Raw genomic sequence first — 19,898 nt, 5'->3', positions numbered from 1 at the left:
CCCAGGACAGTGCCAACTAACCCTGCCTCAATCCACCCCCAGGACAGCCCCAACCCGACACGCCCCCGTGCTGGCTCCCCTTCCCATCTGGGACATCCCAGCCACGCTCTCGCCGTACAACGCAGGGATCCCCGGCCAAGATCCCCCTCGCCCCATGTCCCCCGAGGATCCCGGGCTGCCCCCCTCCCCCAGTGCCCCCCCCGTGTCACCAAGGTCCCGGCCGCGCCCTGCCCTCACCGGAGGATCCCCAGCTGCACGGCCTTCTCGGCCCCCAGCTGCTCCAGGCTGCGCAGCAGCAGCAGGAAGTGCTGGCGGTCCCGCAGGGCCTCGGCCCCCTCGCTCTCGGGGCTGGCCTCGTCGCAGAGGCAGTGCTCCAGGGCCAGCACCAGCTCCTTGGAGAGGCTGCCCTCCTGCAGGCGGCCCAGCAGCGTCTGCACGTCCACGTCCTTCAGATCTAGAGCTGAGCCCGCCTCTGCCATAGGGAGAGAGCCGTGGGGCCGGGGCTGGGGCAGGGCACTGCGTGCCGCCGGCTGCACGCTCGCTGGGGCGCCAGGTGCCCTCTACCCGTCCCCAGGCTCTCAGACGGGGCTGTGGGTGGGGGGCAGGGGGCTACGTACGAGCCGTCCCCAGGCTCTCAGACAGGCAGGGCGGGGGGGAGGTGTGTATATGGGGCAGTGCTGCGTACGAGCTGTCTGTCCCCAGGCTCTCAGTCAGGCGGGGTGCTGTGGGGCGGGGGAGCTGTGTATGTGGGGCAGAGCTGCATACAAGCTGTCCCCAGGCTCTCAGACAGGTGGGGGGGGTGGGAGCTGTGTATGTGGGGCAGTGCTGTGTACAAGCTATCCCAGGCTTGTGGGTGGGGTTGGGAGGGCAGGGGCTGCGGGAGTGGGGTGGGCTCCAAACCTGCATCCCCCAGATCTCACACAGGGGCTGTGGGGCTGGCTGGGGGGCAGGGACCTCTGTACCTGCCATCCCCACATCCTCAGACGGGGCTGTGGCGGGGGCAGGGGGGTCCATACCTGTCGTCTCCAGGTTCATGGGGAGCTTGTGCTCCGCCAGGCGGCTGAGCGCGATCTGGGCCAGCGTCTCGTTGGCGTGGCTGGGGGCGGCAGAGTCCTGGCCCCCCTGGCAGCAGCTCTGCAGGGCCGAGTGGATGTCACAGCTCACCAGCTGCTCGGCCAAGCCCCGGTGGCTGTCGATCAGCATGCTGGCCACCAACAGGCCGTTCTGCACCGCCGATGAGGCCCTGCGGGGCAGAGCGCCAGGGTGAGCGCCCGCGGGCACCAGCCGCTGCTCCTCCCCAACGGCACCTCCTGCCAGCCAGGGGGCCCTCCCGCCAGGCACCCCCAGAGCCTCCAGGGAGCTCCCCCCAACACTGCCCCCACAGCAATGACCCCGCTCAGCCCCCATACCCAGCGGTGTCCTGCATGGTGCGGATGGCGGCAGGGAGGGCGCAGAGCAGGCTGTCCGAGTCCTTGCTGGAGGCGGAGCCGATGCTGGCGAAGATCTCCCACATCACCTGGGCATCGGCGTAGTTCAGGGGACAGGGCTTCTCGCTGGCACCCAGCAGCTCGCAGGTCCCGGCGCCCACCAGCACCTTCAGCGCCTGGGAGGCCAGGGCAGCCGGTTAGGGCGGCGGGCTAGCAGTGCCGGCACTGGCCACCCCGTCCCCGCCGTCTCCCACCCAGGATCCCGGCATGCCCCACCCCCCCGGGAGCCGCACTCACCGCCAGGCCGGCCTGCTGGACCAGCGCCGAGGGGGCGTACTCCTGCATGCAGGCCAGCACGGCACGCACCCCGCCCTCCGTGGCGAAGAGCACGCGCCAGTCGTACTTGGCCATCAGCACATAGAGCAGGCGCAGCGCCAGCACCGCCAGCAGCTTCTCCTTCACCTGGTTGGTGAGCAGTTCCACCAGCATCTTCACCAGCTTCTCCCTGCGGGGAGCAATGGCGGGCGGCTCAGGAGCCGGACCTGGCAACCAGGGACTGACCTGCTGCGTGGCTCCGGGTCAGCTCTGGCCCAGAAACCAGATCCCCTGGCCCCCATGGGTCTCCCACCGCATCCCGGCCCCCCACGCCCCAAGCTGTCACACGAGTCCCAGCAGGGCAGCCAGGTTTCATTTCCAGCTATCCAGAGGTGCACAATCTACCCCTGCCCTGCAAGTTTGCTCCAGCTCATCATCCTCCCTGGTAAACATCTGGGCCTTACGTCTCACAGGCACGTGTCTGGCTTCAGCTCCAGCCACCGGTTCTGGTTCTGCCCATCTCTGCTAGATTAAGAGGCCCGTTAGCGCTCATGTTTTCCCCCCAGAAAGTCCTTGCGCATCATGAACAAGTCACCCCTGGGTCGCCAGGTGTCCGCACATGGTACTGGGAAACCGACAGGGGTCAGATACGAGCCTCAAGCACCCAGGGCTGGAAAACCTGCCTCACAACGAGCGACTAAAGAAGCTGGATCCTGTCAGCTCCTCAGATGAAGGGTGAGGAGACCTACTCGCAGTCTGTAGGCACCTGCCCAGGGAGAACGCTGCTGACACGGGGGCTCTTGGATCCAGCAGGTAGAGGGGGAAGGAGAGCCACGGCGAAGCTCAAATGGGAAATCAGAGACATGTTTACCAGGGAGGGTGACCGGCCATGGGAACAGCGTCCCAGGGATGGGGCAAGTCTTCCACCGCTTGCGGTCGCTACGCTGGGAGGGGCCATCTGCCCAAAGCCCACCCTGCAGCTCACCCACCACTGACAGGGCTCCATGGTGCCTTTCCCAGGCGGCTTCAGACCTGTGCAGGAGTCACCGGGTGACGATCTCTGGCCTGCGCGATGCACAGGATCAAATCCCTCCTGCCCAAATCCTTTGTACGTTGCTGTAGCTAGACTGTAAGCGTCCAGAGCCAGGATCGTGAGCACATCTTCTCACGACTGGCATTCCCTGGCTCTACTCTAATAGAAACTAACCCGGGGTAATGCCCGCGCCAGAGACAGACACTGGCCAGCAGCCGGCCCCTGCAGACAGGAGCAGCTGGTTTTCCTGCCCCATCTCTCCAGGGAGGCACCGGCCTGCCATCTCCAGGTCTGGGCGCGCCCAGAGGACCCACCAGAGAACTGACCTGATGGTGAGTCCCTCAGGTTTGATGACCTGCCGCTCTCGCCCAGCCTCCTCCTCCAGAGTCTTGATAATGAACCTGAGCCCAGCTAGCTGCAGCCCCACCTCGGAGCTGGACCTCTGGATCAGTTCCACCACCTCTGCAATCCGCTCCAACGAGCTCTTCTTCCCCGACCCCTTCGCGCTGCACAACACTGGCCGGGACCATAACACCCGTCAACCCGAGGCTGCCCCACGAGCCCTCCAGCCAGCCCCTCCCCACGGCACTTCCCCACCCCCCACGGATCGCCCCTCTTCCCGACCCCTCCCCGAGCCAATCGCTGGTCTCCCCTGCCCAGACCCCCCTTAGCCAGCAGGGACCCGCTTTAGCTAGAGCCCAGCACCCAGCCACTGCCGCACACGGCTCCCTCCCCGGCCGGCACATACCCTTGGCTTTCTCCTCCGCCATCTCCAGGCAGGGCAGCCCCTCTGCTCGCAGCAGCTCGCTGAACAGCTGGCAGTCGGATTTCTCCGGGGGGGCCGGGGCAGGCACTCTGGCAGCAGGAGGGTCTTTCTTTGGTTTCTTGGACACCAGGGATTCGGCGCACTCCGAGGGGGCTGCGTCCAGCCCCAGGCCGACCGGCTGCGCCCCCCCTGGGCGGAGGAAGTACTTGCTGTAGACATGGGAGCTGTGCAGGTCACTCAGGGTGCAGCCCTGGCACTGCTTGCTCAGCACCCGCAGCACTTGCTGGGCCAGCTCCACCGGTATCGACAGCTGGATCAGGGCTTCTTCATCCAGCTCCGACAGCTAGAAATGCAGGGCCTGGGTTAATCCTCAGCAGCCCGATGTGCCCAGGCCAGCAGGAACCGAGCCGACACCGGGAGGTCCCCAGGCCAGCCGGAACTGAGCCAACACTTGGCAAGTCCAACCGGAATATCCCCAGGCCAGCCAGAACCGACCCGACACCGGGATGCCCCCAGGCCAGCCAGAACCGACCTGAAACTGGGCTAGTCCAACCAGGATATTCCCCAGCCAGTCAGAACCGACCCCACACCGGGCTAGTCCGACCGGGATATCCCCAGGCCAGTCAAAACTGAACCGACACTGGGCTAGTCCAACCGCGATATCCCCAGGCCAGCCAGAACCGAGCCGAAACCGGGAGGTCCCCAGGCCAGCCAGAACCAAACTGACACTGGGATGTCCCCAGGCCAGCCAGAACCGAACCCATATCGGGCAAGTCCAACCAGGATATCCCCCGGCCAGCCAGAACCGACCCGATACGAGATGTCCCCAGGCCAGCCAGAACCAGACAAACCCAATTCTCATCCTACAGTCTACATCCCAGTGGTTGCTGACAGCACCTCCCCATGCCTGTGACCTTCCCATCCAGAGTCTGCAGGACACAGTTTCTCTACCTGGACCTGGGTCAAGCGGGTCTCCTCTTTCGTTCCCTCACTCTGTTCCATCCGCACTCCTTGGTCCTTTCCTCACCTGCCCCCCCACCATTCCCCTTTATTCCCCCGGTTCAATCTCTCCTCCCAGTCTGCTCCGCTCTTCCCAAGGCTCCCCAGTTCCCTGTTCCACTCCCTCCCTGCCTCCACCCACAGCTCCATCCATTCCCAATATGTCAGCCCCCAATGACCAGCTCCTCTCAGTTTCCCTCTCTTCTGGTCACACTCCTACACCATTCCTGTCCCAGAGCAAGGGAGCTGGACAGGGTACACTAGCCATCCAGGACCTGGGACAAGCCAGAGAGTGACCTGGTTAGAAGTTCTCAGAGCTCCAAGCCAGGGAGGCAGATGTTAACCGACAGCACCATGCAGCAGCTGAGTCCATCACCTCCAGAACCCAGCTCGGAGCAGTAACAGGAAGCGCACGCTCAAAGCAAGGGTCTGGGAATGGCTGAGCAGCCCAGTGGCTGGATTGCAGAAGGGCTACTCCTCACAGACAACACCACTAACCTCAGGGCAAGTCCGTGTGTTCACTGCCTGCTTAAAGGCACAGAAAGATAGACGCCAGCAGAGACTTTCTTTACCAGAGTAGAAGGAGAGTTTGGGGAGTAAATCCGGACTGCTGCCATGAGTTCAGGGCCCAAGAGGAGGACGGTGGGGTACCCAGCAGCACTGAGCGGCTGCTGGCAGGCTGCCCTGAGACAGATAACTCCTGTGCCAATAGTGCTTTCCTCTCCAGCCTGTCCTCCCCAGGGATAAACTGCACGTTGCTCTTGTAAGACACGCTCTGTGAGGCGGATACCCTGCAGTGGCGGAAGGAAAGCTGGGGCTAGCTGCTGTCTGATCTCCCCCAGTCCTGTCTCCCTTTACCTCCTGGTGCTGCCGGATGAGCTGGGTGATCTCCTGCTGCTCGTGCGGTTCTAGCTTCTTCATGAAGAAGAGCAGCTCCCACCACTCAGCCCGGCTCAGGGCCTCGGAGTCCTCGCTCAGCCGGTCCATCAGGTAGGGCAGGGAGTACAGCCCCCCAAGGGGCTTGCAGTAAAACGTCTGGGTCACTGCAGGGGGGCACAGCAAGGCAGAGAGACAAACCCTGAGTGCCTCAGCAGCACAGTTACCCTGCTGCAGAGCCACCTGAGCCAGGAGGGGACAGCTGGCCTGGGCTAGCCAGGCAGCCAAGGGTGTGTGGACCCAACAGGCTGGGAGCATGAGGTAGGGAACTCTTCAGTCACAGAAATCAGCAGAATCATCATTTCAACAGTGTCACCCTCTGCAGTGAGGGAGTCGGAGGGGGGGTCTCTGTGTCCCACCAGCTCCCAGCTCCACGTCCTCCATTTGGTGGGAATTTTGACAATACAACCTCATCAGAAATGGGTTTCATTGGGGACCATTCGAAAGCCCTTTCCCCCACAGACACAATGGTACCAACCATGGCAAACCTAGAGCAATTATGTAGATGTACAGTCGAGAAAACGTTTCAAAATCCCCTTTTGTTAATTAGACTTTAACACAGGGATGCACGGCTTACATTAAAAAAAGACATGGAACTCAGCTAATCCTAGAGAAATTAGCCTTGACATATAGGACTAAAACATTTTTTCCTCAGAGTCATCCCCGGTCTCTGCTAGACAGGTCACTGATCCTCGTCTACACCGCACTCACATCTCCGGCCAAGGCAGGCTGTTGGCCAAACATCTGCAACGTGGCAAACATGCAGTCTGTGAACGTGAGCATTTGATTATCTAAGGGACGGAGTCGGGAGCACATGTTGTTTCACACAGAAGGGGTGTGATCAGTCCATCCACCAACACCCAGCCATTCCTGATAAGGGAGGGTAGTTTTGGACGCACTTTGCTGTTCCAGACCCCTTCCATTGCTTGATAACTGGCCCTCTTGCTAGCTGGTATAAATGCACCCTGCGTCGGTGGCAATTCTTCTCCATTTATTTGCTTCTTGGAAAACACCCACCGATGTCGCTCAGCAAGTGTTGTCATGCTGTACTTTAAATGGTACACTCCGTATTTATGACCTCATCAATAACAGTCTCAGCCGTTCCGAGTCCCTTCAGAGTGAGGCGAGTCTTCGCCAGCTGAATCAAACGCCTGCCTGGAGGATAAGCTGGTCTTTCCAGCCAACCTTCCAGTAGTGTCACACTTCCCAGTCCTTCCTTCTCACTTACCAGTCCCTTACCTTTATTCTCCTGTTCTTCTTTTATTCTATCACCTCCCCATACCACCTACCCCAGCTCTGGTTCATCCACTAGCTCAGCATCTAGCTTCTTCTCCTTCCGTCCGCCTTCTCCTACAGCTTTTTCCATCTGCCCCCTTTGGGCAGATTGCGAGCCCTCACCCCAACTCGAGCTGCCCACCCAGTAGCCATCTCTCTCCAAAGGCCAGCATTCTGTGCTCCTTCATCACAGCTGCAGCTGGTACTACGCCCGGGTCAGGGTTCCTGCATAAGGTGCCACCGAGCGTACTGGTTAACTAGCTCCTCAAAAATGCAGCTACTATTCGGTACTCTTTGTCTCCCCACTAACGCCTAATAATAATCAAGACCAAATGAAAACCCAGGATTTTGAAATAAGTTGATCTGGGATTGTAATCAGCTCCGTTATGTGAGGTGTGGCATGTAACTACGCGTATACCATTCGCAGATGGATTCCAGTGATTGCTGGTTGGATGCTGACGTCTTAACCAGTCCCTCATTACAACTTGCAGCATAACAAGGAGAGCTGTTAATAATACCACAGAGCTGCTCTTTTGCCGATGATGTCAACTTCCCTTCAAACACTCCTTCCACTCACAGTAATTTGGAACAGTAACAAAGGGAATCCGACCTGGGGTCTGAGCACTCACTGATGACAATGCTGCCAGCTCTAGGCCACACTTTAACTTTGTGAGGACGGCACGTCGACATAGCCGTGTTAAAGCATAACTAAAAACCGGCTATTTTTAAATGTTCTCAACTATACAGCTACATCATTGTTCTAGGTTGGTCATGTTTGAGCCCACTGTGTTGGTGGGGAAGGGCTTTCGAGAGATCCCCAACTCGACCCATTTCCGATGACACCATGTTATCAGAATTTCCACCAACAGGAGGACCTGGAGCTGGAAGCCAGGGGGCAGCGAGCCCCTCCCCCGGCCACCTCGCAGAGGATGACATAATTGAAATGATGATTCTGTGCATTTTTACAAATCAAACACCACCTCCCTGATCTTCCTATCATTCATCTACCCACGGAATTACCCCTGCTCCCGGACTGCGAGACAGGTCTGTCCTCAGGCAGCGTGTGTGCGTGCGTGCGTGCGCAGCCCCCTCCCAGCCATATCAAAGACTTGCTGGGAGGGGACCCCACTGAAATGGGGGATGGGTACAGAACCTTAATTCCCTTCCTCATGTGACCTGCTCCCCAAAGAGGACCCTCTTGGGCTACCAGCACAAATGCATGTCTCCAGAGAGGTGCCCACACGGTCCCAGCACCAGGCGCCTCCCCAGGGTTTTGGGGTATCATCACTGCACCCTGTGGGGCAAGGGAGTTCCCCTCTCTCTAGACATAGGGACAGAGGCACAAACAACACGCACTTGTCCAAGGTCACCCACCAGGCCTGTGGCAGGGCCAGATGGCCCGAGCTCTCCACTTCCCAGGAATAGCTTGAGGTTCAGGTAAGGCGAGGCCCTGCTAGCCCCAGCCCAGTGTGTGCAGAGCAGGGGGCACAGCCCAGCAGGCCCCCCACACCACACAGTGGCATGCACTCACCAGGGGTCAGTTTCAGGTTCTTCGTCAGGCTGGACACCCTTTCCTGGGCCTCCCGCTCCACCCGGCCAGACGAACTGACAATCTCCACCATGTGCCAGTGCACCCAATAGGTGCGGCCCAGCGCCTGCCAGTAAACCTGGGGGGGAGCCCAACAAAGCCAGTTACTGAGGGCAGCTAGCCAGTTACCCAGTTACCCAGTTACCAACCCAGGAGCAGCAGCTGGGCCCACAGAACCCCTCAAGCCAGCAGGAAAGCCCAAGACCTCCTCCAGAACCGGTGGCGCTCTCCAAACCCACATAGGGACGGGACGCAGCCAGGCACCAGAGCTTCAGGCCAAGAGAGGCTCCCCCCAACACCGGGACAGGTGCCCACCAGCCCTGGCCCAGCCCCGCCCCGCTGCCAGCAGGAGTACCTGGACAGGCGGCGTGCCATCGTTGCTCTGGCGGAACTCGCCCTCATCCCCAGCGCTGACCTGCTCGTAGTCCTCCAGCATGCGCACCCGCATGCCCCGCACCAAGTTCCCCTGCACGTACTCCACATAGCTGCTGCGGCTCGGGAAGGCAGAGCGTGTCTTGAAGGCACTGGCCTCTTTCTGGGGTAGGCAGGAGGCCACCTGGACAGCGGCGCAAGCAGGAGCCTTGGGCTGGAAGATGGAGCGGACGACCCGCGGCTGCCCTTCCTGCAGGGACAGCAGCTCCATCCTCTGGCTGCGATCCCAGCCCATCACCCGCACCAGCTCGGAGATGAGATTGGCCATGGCCATGCTGAACTCGAACTCCCGCTGCATGCGGCTCCTCTCCCCGACATGGGCGCAGGGCACAGCGCGGTCCTGCCGCTCCCCGCCCAGCTCCGTGCTGCTGTTGAGCTTGTCCACGAGAGAGGTGACGCACAGATAGCGCTTCACCAGCGAGAACAGCAGCTTCCCGGGGATCTGCAACAGACACGGTGTCAGAGCCACGGTACAAGAGCTCCCCAGCCAGACCCCCAGCCTGCCCTGAGCCACCCACACCCTCCCCCTGCCTGGAGCCCCTCTTGGGGCATCGCCACCCCTTGGCAGCCTTCCAACCCTCCCCCCCTTCCTGAGCCACCCCCCCCACCTGCCTACCCTGAGCCACACCCCCCTGCCTGCCCACCCATCCTGGGGCATCACCACTCACCCCCAACAGGCCTCCGCCAGCCTGCCCACCCTGAGCCAACCCTCCCCTCCCCCATCCCTAAGAGGCCTCTGAACCAACCCTCCCCGCAACCTCCCCTCATCCTGCCCACCCTGAGACATCCTGAGACATCCCTCCCACCCCCAATAGGCTTCTGAGCTCTATCCTGTCACCACACCATCCATCTCCATACCAGACAGGCCTCCAAGCCCCCGGCCCAGTGAAGCCCCCTGCTCCTGTGCCCCTCCCCCCGAGCGAGCCAGCCCTGCGGGTACCTGGGGCAGATGGATCCCCTCGAAGGACATGCAGTGCTCTTCGGAGGACGTGGTCTCCGCAAACAGCTCCAGGAGGGTGTAGCGACTGTCGAAGTCCATGTGCTGCTCAATGCCATCCTGCTGGCTCAGGGACAGGAGAACGTAGGCCCGACTCCCTGCAGCCGTGACACACGCCAGCTGAATGCTTTCCCTCCCACCTCCCCCTCAGGAGCATCTCAATCTTCGCAGCACCCGCGCTCCATCCTCTCTCCATTTCTCCCAGCCCCCTGGCGGAAGCTCCTGGAGAGGAAACCAAGGGCTGGGATCCCAGAGATGTTTCTCAGATGCACCAACCTGCAGGGTCTCTGGCTCGACCCATATTCCACTGTCTCAAAACCCAGTGCTGCTCATACTGCCCAGGAGAGGCAAGCAGGAGACAATAGCCAGAGACTGCAGTATGGCCCTCTCAGAACAGGGGGCTCATGTACAAAGACAAGGAGGCACCACTGTACACATGGGCAGGGCCAAACACCAGCAGCCATCCCTTTCCCAGTGCACCTGGAGACGACCCAGTTCCATTCCAGCTACAGAGATTGGCCTGAGCTGGGCTGTCCAGGTGAGCGAGATGCTGGCAGGCCAGATGCCAGTTCATGCCAAGGCCCCAGCCTCACTGAATACTGACAAATACAGAGCTGGAAACTGGTCTGGCTCACCTGAGGGTTAGCCTTGTTAAAATAAATATTAAAGCTGTAATTGTGTGTTTGATGCCTAGACTTTATGAATCCTGTAGGACGCTGCAGGTATTGATTTCACTTACAATCTCTGTAGCCCGTAGTACAAGGTTGCATTGAGTGTTCGCATTGCAAACCTCTGTACTTGTGTACAGGAACAGGAAAGGCAGCATTAATTCAGGGAAAGTGCTCGTCCTGCACCAGAGGTAGCTCACTGATGGCAATTGAGGCAGTATGTACCATCCAAGGACAGAGACCTTGTTAACTGAATGGCTCGCTCCCTCCAGGAAGGGGAGACCTGCGCATGAACTCATCCCATGAGTTTGGATTCTGGGGCAAGGAAGAGGGATAAAAATCCCTGACAAGGAGAAACTGAGATCTTCTTGCTGCCTGGACTCGGAGGGGCAAAGATTCTTAAACATGAGCAAGAGATCCCCATGACACTTGGCCTGGGTCAGCCGTAAAGGACACACAGAGCTACTTATTACAGAACCTGATAGTACCTTCTTAAATCTAAGACTGTAACTATTTGTGCGCATGTTTCCTGTTTTAACCTTGAAAATAACCCTCATTTCTCTTCTTAGTTAATAAATCTTTAGTCAGTTTATTACAGGATTGGCTACAGGCACTGTCTTGGGTTTGAAATCTGAGGTACAACTGACCTGGGTAAGTGACTGGTCCTTCGGGACTGGGAGTGACCCGAATATTGTGATTTTCAGTGTAAAGTGACGATCACTCAGTCTAGTTTGCTGGAGTGCCCAAGGGGCCTCTCTGTGACTCCACAGTAAGACTGTTAGAGTAGCTGAGGAGTTCACGTTTGTTTCTAATTACAGAACATATCGCTGGCCTGGGGTGTCTTCCCTGCTTTCTGACAGCGCCCTGAGGCTGGCACTCTCGGTTGTGAGCCGCTCCAGGCAGCGAGCACAGCTCTGTACTGTACCGGCTGGTACCATCAGACTGCAGACTCCCTAGGAAGGGGCATCTGGGCATAGTCATCCATGCAGCAACAGTGGAACAGCATGCACAGCACCCGCACTCAGGCCAGGACTGCCCAGGTACCTGGTTGGAGGACAGGTGGCTCAGTCCCGTATTCAAAGGAACCTGACCCCAGTTCCGAGTCCCTTAGCTATTTGGAAAGGGCCCAACATAAGCTCTAGGATCCCCCCCAGTACACCATGCTCAGCAGCTGGGCCCGGCCAAGCCCTTCTCTGGGGCTCCTGGCCAGGAGATCTCACCTGCATCGTGGGAAGCCAGGGCCCTCAGCATCTTGCCAGCGCTGCGGCGGATTTGCTTCTCCTCATTACACAGCATCTTCATCAGCAGGTCCAGGGCCCCGGTCTCCTTGAAGACGCCCGTCAGCGAGCCAATGCTGGCGTAGGCGCTCAGCACGTGGATGGTGTTGAGGATGGAGGACTCCGGGCCCGTGGGCCCAGCCATCTGCCGGCCAGCCCGCTGCACCAGGTTCCTGACGTCAGCCTTCATCTCCAGCAGCGAGGCCTCGTCCAGCGTGACGTCCGGAGGGAACGTGCTGGGTTCCTTCTCCTCCTTCACCCGCTGCCCCTCGGGCTTCCTCTTGCCCAGGAGCATCGGGCAGTTGGCATAAACTTCCTCAGCCGACATCCACATCAGGATGTTCTCCGCTTTGCTCTCCGAAGAGGCATTGGTGTTGCTCCCTGGGCCCTCCTCCAAGCTGAGGATGCTCCAGCGAATCAGGTACTCGGTGTGGCCATCATGGCCCCGGCGCTGCCGGATCAGCTCCTCGGGGTGGGCCTGCAGCTTGGGCCCCAGGTGCACGAGCAGGTTTCCGTTCCTCCTCTCGCCCACCATGACGGGGAACGTCTGCGCAGAAAGAGAGGCAGGAGCAGGTTATGATCCACCTAGGAATCCCGGTCGAGAGCTCTCCAGGGAAGAGCCTCTGGGACCCAGCTGGTAGGAGAGGGAGCTAGAGATGGAGATCTCTGCATGTCAGGCCTCCTGGCATTCTGCACCCAGATCAGAGCTCTGTAGGCAACATCCCCACCAGGAGATGAGCGAGAGCTCCACATGCAAACCTAAATCTCCTACAAACCTGGGGCCCAGCCCTGGGTCACTGGGGGAGCCAGATCCCTGGCAAAGCCATCGTGGCGGATGGAAAAGACCAGCTAGCCCATCCCACAGGAAGCAGCACAATCAAAGGGACAGGGAACTGGCCTGAGACTCAGGAGACCGGGTTCCGCCCCCAGCCCTGCCACCGACCCGCTGTGTCACCTTAGGCATGTCACCACCTCTGAGTTATTGCCCAAGTGTACCATGGCCACCTCTGCTGAAACCTCACCCTCCCATGCAGGAAAGCACGACCACCTCACACTCATCATTCACAGCCCCCTCTGCCTCCCGGCTTTGGTTCAGAACCATCTTCCTGTGTGTAATTCCCTCCAGCCCCTCCTCCCAGCTGGACTCACAGACCCCAGCTCACTGTAGTCCCCTCCTCCCTCCCTCATCTTACACCGATGTCCTCTGCCTCTCCCACTGGTGCAAGAGCCTTGCTCTGCAGCTGCTCCAACCCTACAAACACTTGTGCACGTGAGTACTACCACTGGCTGCTCACAGCAGGAAAGCTAAGCAGGGCACGTCCACAGGGTTGAGGCCAAATATTCATTGGGTTATACAGGCTAGAGGCAGGCTCGGTTCACAGCTAACAATAGGACATTGGCTGGGGTGGGCCAGGGCTCTGATTTCCAGAGACCTCCATGACATTTTCCGCTTCGACCCTGGGGCAGCGGGCGGACCACAGAGTTCCCAGCCACCATGGGCAGCGGGCTCCAGCAGCTAGCTGCCGCAGGTGAACCCCAGAGCTCCCAGCCCCAGATGCTGGAGCTCTGAGCCATTGCAGGTGGTGGGGGAGGATCCTGGGACTGCAGCAGCAGTGGGTGCTAGACCCCCCTCCCTCCCCATTTTGTCAGAGTTATTCTTAGTAAAAGTCACGGACAGGTCACAGCCTTCCGTTAATTTTTGTTTTTTTGCCCGTGACCTGCCTGTGACTTTTACTAAAAATAACCATGACCTTACCTATGAGAGTCAGGAAGGAACATAAGAATGGCCATATGGATCAGACCAATGGTCCATCTAGCCCAGTATCCTGTCGCTGACAGTGGTCAGTACTAGAGCTTCAGTATTTCCTCTTGTTTGTATTACAGCTGGTGCCTATTAATTTCATCATGTGACCCCTGGTTTTTGTACTGTGGGAAAGGATAAATCATGCATCTCAATCCACTGTCTCCACTCCATTTGTGATTTATAGACCTCACATCCCTCCTTGTCTCTTTTCTAAACAGACCAGCCCTCATCTTTTTAGTCTCCCCTTGTACAGAAGCCTTTCCATATCCTTGATCATCTTTGTTCCCCTTCTCTGAACCTTTTCCAGTTCCACCATATCCTTTTTGAGAGGGGGCAGCCAGAACTGGACACAGTATTCAAGGTGGAGGCACACCATGGATTTATATAGTGTCACTATTCTATTTTCTATCCCTCTCTAATAGTTCCTGATGAGTGGTAACAGCTAATTTAGAACGCATCATTTTATAGGTATAGTCGGGATTATTTTTTCCAACATGCATTACTTTGCACTTGTCAATGTTGAATTTCATCTGCCATTTCGTTGCCCAGTCACCCAGTTTTGTGAGATCCCCCCGTGAGGCCTTGTCTACATGACACAATTTTGTCACCAAAACAGTGGAGGCGTTCATATTGAAATGCTCCTCCCACCAAAGTAAATCCCCTGCTACGCTGACAAAATAAAACCACCTCAACAAACGACACAGAGCCTTTTGTGACGCAGTTGGAGCGACGCAGTGTCAGTGTAGTCACGGCACTTGCTTATGTCGTTCTAATTGACCTCTAGGAGGTGTCACACTGCCCAGCATGACCGCTCTGGTCAGCACTTTGAACTCCACGGCCTTGAAGGTACACAGGCATGACCTCCTCCCCCATTTAAAGGGCCAGGAATTTTTGAAATTCCTCTTCCTGTTCACTCAGCACCTTCCCAGCTGACCATGCCGGCTTTTTGCAGCAGACGCACTGCTGCATGGGCTACCCCGGAACGGTTGGATCTGCGGGGTCTGAGGCCGTGCAGTCACAGCCTCGCTCCAGCTGTAGGAACTTTGATAGTTACAGGCAGATTGCTTGTGGCATGCAGGAGAAGGGACATGGAAGGGACATGCAGCAATGCTGTGCTAAGATCAAGTTGCTGAGGCAGGTGTACCAGAAGGCAAGGGAGGCCAATCATCACTCTGGTGTAGCGCCAAAGACATGCTGCTTCTCCAAGGAGCTGCACACCATTCATGGTCGCAACACCACTGCCACAAGCCCTGGGGATGCTTCGGGGGGACTGGAGGCAACAGCCAGTGGAGTCAGCCCTGAGGATGAAGGGGTGGATGAGGAAGTGGAGTTGCAGGAGGACGTGGGACATGGGACAGGGTCATCTGGTGGCGTGGCAAAGCAGGGCCTATTTTTGACTCCAGAGGGATCTAGCCAGTCCCAGCACTCCTGCTCTGGCGGGCATGAAGGACAGGCAAGCTCTGGTAAGCACGCATTTTGCTTTGATACTGCACAATGATAGGAAACATTTACTTTGTTATACGGTAGAAGAGGGATAAGGGAAAGAAATTAACAACAGAGCCTATGCAGGTACATAGTGGGGACCCAGTAGAAAAGTTTGTTAATATACACTGGGATGTCCCAGGAATCCTCCATAGAGATCTCTAGGAAACTTTTGTATAGTAGTCTGTAATCCTCTGCCAGATTGCTTGGTAGAGCTGCCTTGTTTCTTTCCCCACTGTAGGAAACTGCCACGTCACCCAGCAATTATTCTGCAGGGACCAAAGCAGCACACAGGCGACCAGCATACGGAGACGGTCTGAAGCCACATGCATCCAGGAGATGCAACCTTGCATCCTTGGTTACCCTCAAGAGTGAGATATCAGGTTCAATTACCCCAGCCTGTGGAAAAGGCTGTCAATATTCAGAATACTCTCCCTAGGCGCGTGTAGTGACCCTCTTTGCAAACCACCCTGTACCTTCTTGCCTGTTCTCCCTTCCAAAACTCACCATATTTGGAACTCTCACAGAGCTGTGTGCTAGCCAAGAGACAGTAAGAAAGAGGTGTATGTGACCTTTGTGATTCATAGCTGTGAGTGCACTCACAATATTATCTCTGTCCAGTGTTTCTTTGGCTTCTGCTGATGTGCCCTCGAGGACCAACTCCTACACACCAGCGGAGCGCCTCTGTCAGATAAGGAGGTGAACCAGGAAGAGTAAGGCGGATATGTTTAGAGATGTGATGCAGTAAACTGACACAACACGTAGTGAAACTAGAGCGTGGAGGGAGACAGTTAATGAAAATCTCAGGCTGGAAAGGAGACGGGGCAGGAGCGGATGATAGATGGACAGCAGTGGATGATAAAGCTACCGGAGGGTCAGACAAAGATGCTCAAGTCCCTCATAGCGCTGCAGTCCGAGCACATCCGTGCACGACTCCCCCTGCAGGCAATACAGAACGCTGTTCCATGCCCTGCCCAAACTCCCCCAACACATTCCTCGCATGTTCCCATTCCATCACAATAACCCTGGCAATCCACCCCTAGAGACTGGTTTTATGATGAAAGATTGAGTTACACACAGTTGTGAAAGCCTGAATCAAGAGAACATTCCTCATTGTCATGTCCCCTGTTTGCAAGAAAAAAAAAAGTGTTTTATCCTTTAATTAAAGTGTAGTCTTTGAAACAAAAAGAGTCTTTATTTGTGTCATGCATACGGTAGTTGCTACTAAAATTCAAACACAGTAGCTATAGGCAGGAACATTTACTCACAGTAATTAAAGCTCAGGAAGCAAGAATTACAGGGGTCATTCAAGGTGCAAAGTAAACATTGCATCAATGCATCACATAAAGATACATTACTCGGGCTCACTGTCAAAATGCTCCTTCAAAGTCTCCCTAATTCAAATAGCCCCCCGCTGAGCCCGTCTAATTGCCCTGGTACCTGGCTGCTCAAAACCAGCAGCCAGCTGATCCACCTCAGCACTCCACCCTTGGGGAAACTTTCCCCCCTTCACTTTGCAAATGTTATGCAGCACACAGCAGGCTGCTATGACTGTGGGAATATTTTCCTCATTGAGGTCTAACCTGCCAAAAAGGCAGCGCCAGCAACCTTTTAATCTGTCAAAGGCACATTTATCGGTTATTCGGCACCTGCTGATGTATGGCTTCATGAGCCACGGGAGCAAAGGGGTAGGTGGAGTCTCCCCGGATCACTATGGGCATTTCCACATCCCCCACTGGAATCTTCTGGTCTGAAAAGAAAGTCCCAGCATGCAGTTTTCTATACAGTCCACTGTTCCTAAACGTGCGTGCATCATGAACTATCCCTGATCAACCCACACTGATGTCAGTGAAATGGCCCCAGTGATCCACCAGCACCTGCAAAACTATGGAGAAATAGCCCTTTCAGTTGATGTACTCCATCACAAGATGATCTGGGGCCAAACTGTGATATCCGTGCCATCTATCACCCCACCACAGTTAGGGAATGCCATTGCTGCAAAGCAATACATTATTTCCTGCACATTACCCAGAGTCACAATCCTTCATAGCAGGTGGTGATTAATGGCCTGCACACTTGCATCATCACAAACCCCACAGTGGACTTTCCAACTCCAAACTGATTTGTAACTGACTGGTAGCAGTTTGGATTTGCAATCACCACTCGCTCTTCCACTGTGAGGGCAGCTCTCATTCTACTTTCCTTGTACCACAAGGATGAGCTCCACACACAGTTCCAGGAAGGTGGCTTGGTGCATCCAAAAGTTTTGCAGCCACTGCTCATCCCATACATGACTCATGATGCAACCTCACCACCCCCTGCTTGGTTCCCGAGCCCAGTATCAATGGTCCACCATGTGCAGCTGCTCCATGAATGCCAGTAGCGATCTTAAATTACTTCTTTACATTGCACACAGCAGGGCAGGAAACATTCACTTTCTGTTTCCCAACTCATGAAATACTGCAGTACCAGCCACACTGTGTTCACAATGCTCATCACCAGACTGGTCAGCAGTTCAGCTTTCAGGAAGAGATGGTGAGCGCACAGTTTACCGGGGCTGTTCAAAAATGGCGCAAAACGAAGTCGGAACCCCATGGAATGATGGGACAGAAAGAACTGCATCATGGAATGGTGAGCATGCTGTCATCATGCACTGCGATCCATTCCCAGATCTCCTAGTGGCAGAGGGTGGTGAATTGCACATTGGGATAGCTACCCACGATGTGACACTCTCTCTGTCAACACAAGAGCGCCAACTGTGGACGCACTCTGCCAACACAAGGAGCATTGCGTGGACGTGCACAACCGATGTAATTAAACCGGCATATGACCATCGACATAACTTACGTTGACTTAATTCTATAACGTAGACAAGATCCGACCTAAGTCTTCACAGTCAGCTCTGGACTTAACTATCTTAAGTAATGTTGTATCATCTGCAAACTTTTCCACTTCACTGTTCACTCCATTTTCCAGATCATTAATTGAACACCACAGGTCCCAGTATAGATCCTTAGGGAACCCTGCTGTTTACTTTTCTCCATTATGAAAAGTGACCACTTATTCCTGCTCTTTGTTTCCTATCTTTTAGCCAGCTACTGATCCATGAGAGAACATTCCCTCTTATCCCATGACCCTTACTTTGCTGAAGAGACTTTGGTGAGGGACTGTGTGTGACGACGTGGGAATTTTATGTAATATTTTTATGACGCCTGTGTTTGCCTCAGCTTCCTCTATATGTTGCATTGTTACCCAGTGGAAGGAAAGAACTGTTTGTCTCAGGGGCAAGCTAGGAGACAGAGATGTGGGTGTCCACTAGCTGTCTGGGTCTTAATCCCCATATCAGTGGAGCATCTGAGAAGACAATGGCAAATCCAATCTTCAGGACATTGACACCTAGCAAATAACGACCCGGAGGGATGTGGACTTCCCCGCCTCTCCTTAGGGAAGCTGAACAATCCCCCAGCTCAACATAAAAGGACAGGAGAGGTATGAGGTGGGGAATACAAGTTGGCTCTTGGAAGGAGTCAGAGCTCTCACCTGGAAGCTGATGAAGGAGAGCAGACAGAGGAACAGGCAGAGCTTGCACTAAGCTGTTCACTACAGCTTGGCCAGTCTCTGGGCTAACCAGAATGGCCTATGCTTGAACCTTCACTTCTCTAGACTACTCTAAGGATCTCCTATGCTGTGTTCCAGTTAACCTATAAAACCCACTGTTTGGACAATGCTGCATGAGTCTCACTGCAAATGCTGGACAAGATCCATGAATCCCTGCAGAGTGGACAAGTCTCCATCAGGAATCTGTCTCAACTTGTCTTGCTGAATGGAGCTCAGTAAGCTGCCTGGCTTACCCTGGAAGAAGAGCAAGTCCCCTAGGGATCTGATACACTGAAGGGGTTCCTCCTAGAGATGGTTCCAAAGCTGGGGCCACAGCACCAATCCTGTGGATGGATCTGTGTCACCTTCTCAAAGGCTTTCTGAATATCCAAGAACACTACATCAACCAGATCACCCTTATCCACATGTTTGTTGACACCCTCAAAGAATTCATTACAGATTGGAAGGCATGACTTTCCTTTACAAAAGCTGTGTTGACTCTCCCCCGGCAAGTCTTATTCGTCTATGGGCCTCATAATTCTATACTTTACTATAGTTTCAACCAATCTGCCTGGTACTGAACTTAGGCTCACCAGCCTGTAACTGCCAGGATCGCCTCTGGAGCCCTTTTTGAAAATTGTTATTACATTAGCGACCTTCCAGTCATGTGGTAAAATGCTTGTTTCAGTGACAGGTTATGTACTACAGCTACTAGTTTTACAATTTCACATTTGAGTTCCTTCAGAACTCTCAGGTGAATACCATCTGGTCCTGGTGACTTATTACAGTTTATCAATTCGTTCTAAAACTACTTCTTCTGACACAACAGTGTGGCACAGTAGTTCACATTTGCCACTCAAAACTAATAGCTCTGATGTGGGTATTTCCCCCCACCTCCTCTGCAGTGAATTCATTTACCTTCTCTACGACACCCTCGTTTTCCTCGAGTGCTCCTTTAGCACCTTTGTCGTTTAGGTTACGTCTACACGAGGATAAAAGCCCCACAGCACAGTCATGGGTGGCCCATGTCAGCTGACTTGGGCTTGTGGGGCTCAAGCTACAGGGCTAAAAATTGCTATGTAGATTTTTGGGCTCAGGTTGGAGCCGAGCTCTAGAACCCTCCTCTCTTGCAGGGTCCCAAAGCTCAGGTTCCTGCCCAAGCCCAACCACCTACTCAGCAATTTACAGCCACAAAGCCCGAACTCAAGTCAACTGACCTGAGCCAGACGTGGGCTTTTTATCCCCATGCAGACATAGCCCTAGTGACTCCACTGCCTGTTTGGGCGTTTTCCTGGTTCTGAT

The 19,898-nt window shown here is 55.7% G+C and overlaps 1 protein-coding gene across 6 annotated transcripts in view; it reads right to left on the bottom strand.

The window, feature by feature from the left end:
* Nucleotides 1–19,898, bottom strand: part of LOC119852808 (cullin-9-like) — a 37,567-nt gene that overhangs the window by 16,324 nt on the left and 1,345 nt on the right. For 5 of the 6 annotated variants that reach the window (XR_006280507.1, XM_043512363.1, XM_043512360.1 and 2 more), the window contains exons 2-13: nucleotides 11,657–12,260; nucleotides 9,712–9,866; nucleotides 8,695–9,213; nucleotides 8,283–8,418; nucleotides 5,399–5,583; nucleotides 4,720–4,725; nucleotides 3,524–3,884; nucleotides 3,102–3,291; nucleotides 1,725–1,932; nucleotides 1,410–1,603; nucleotides 1,017–1,243; nucleotides 238–472 (exon numbers count right to left, since the gene is read on the bottom strand). Coding sequence is in view for 5 of the 6 variants with exons in the window: in XM_043512363.1 (XP_043368298.1) it covers nucleotides 238–472; nucleotides 1,017–1,243; nucleotides 1,410–1,603; nucleotides 1,725–1,932; nucleotides 3,102–3,291; nucleotides 3,524–3,884; nucleotides 4,720–4,725; nucleotides 5,399–5,583; nucleotides 8,283–8,418; nucleotides 8,695–9,213; nucleotides 9,712–9,866; nucleotides 11,657–12,248 (3,008 nt within the window). In the remaining variant the exon portion in view is untranslated. The remainder of the gene's footprint in view (nucleotides 1–237; nucleotides 473–1,016; nucleotides 1,244–1,409; nucleotides 1,604–1,724; nucleotides 1,933–3,101; nucleotides 3,292–3,523; nucleotides 3,885–4,719; nucleotides 4,726–5,398; nucleotides 5,584–8,282; nucleotides 8,419–8,694; nucleotides 9,214–9,711; nucleotides 9,867–11,656; nucleotides 12,261–19,898) is intronic. The other variant, XM_038394588.2, reaches the window with a different exon arrangement.

The sequence above is a fragment of the Dermochelys coriacea genome, chromosome 3 (assembly GCF_009764565.3).
Source record: "Dermochelys coriacea isolate rDerCor1 chromosome 3, rDerCor1.pri.v4, whole genome shotgun sequence".
Classification (NCBI taxonomy): Eukaryota; Metazoa; Chordata; order Testudines; family Dermochelyidae; genus Dermochelys; species Dermochelys coriacea.
The sequence above is the reverse complement of the archived record's forward strand: the minus strand, read 5'-3'. Positions and strand labels throughout refer to the sequence as shown.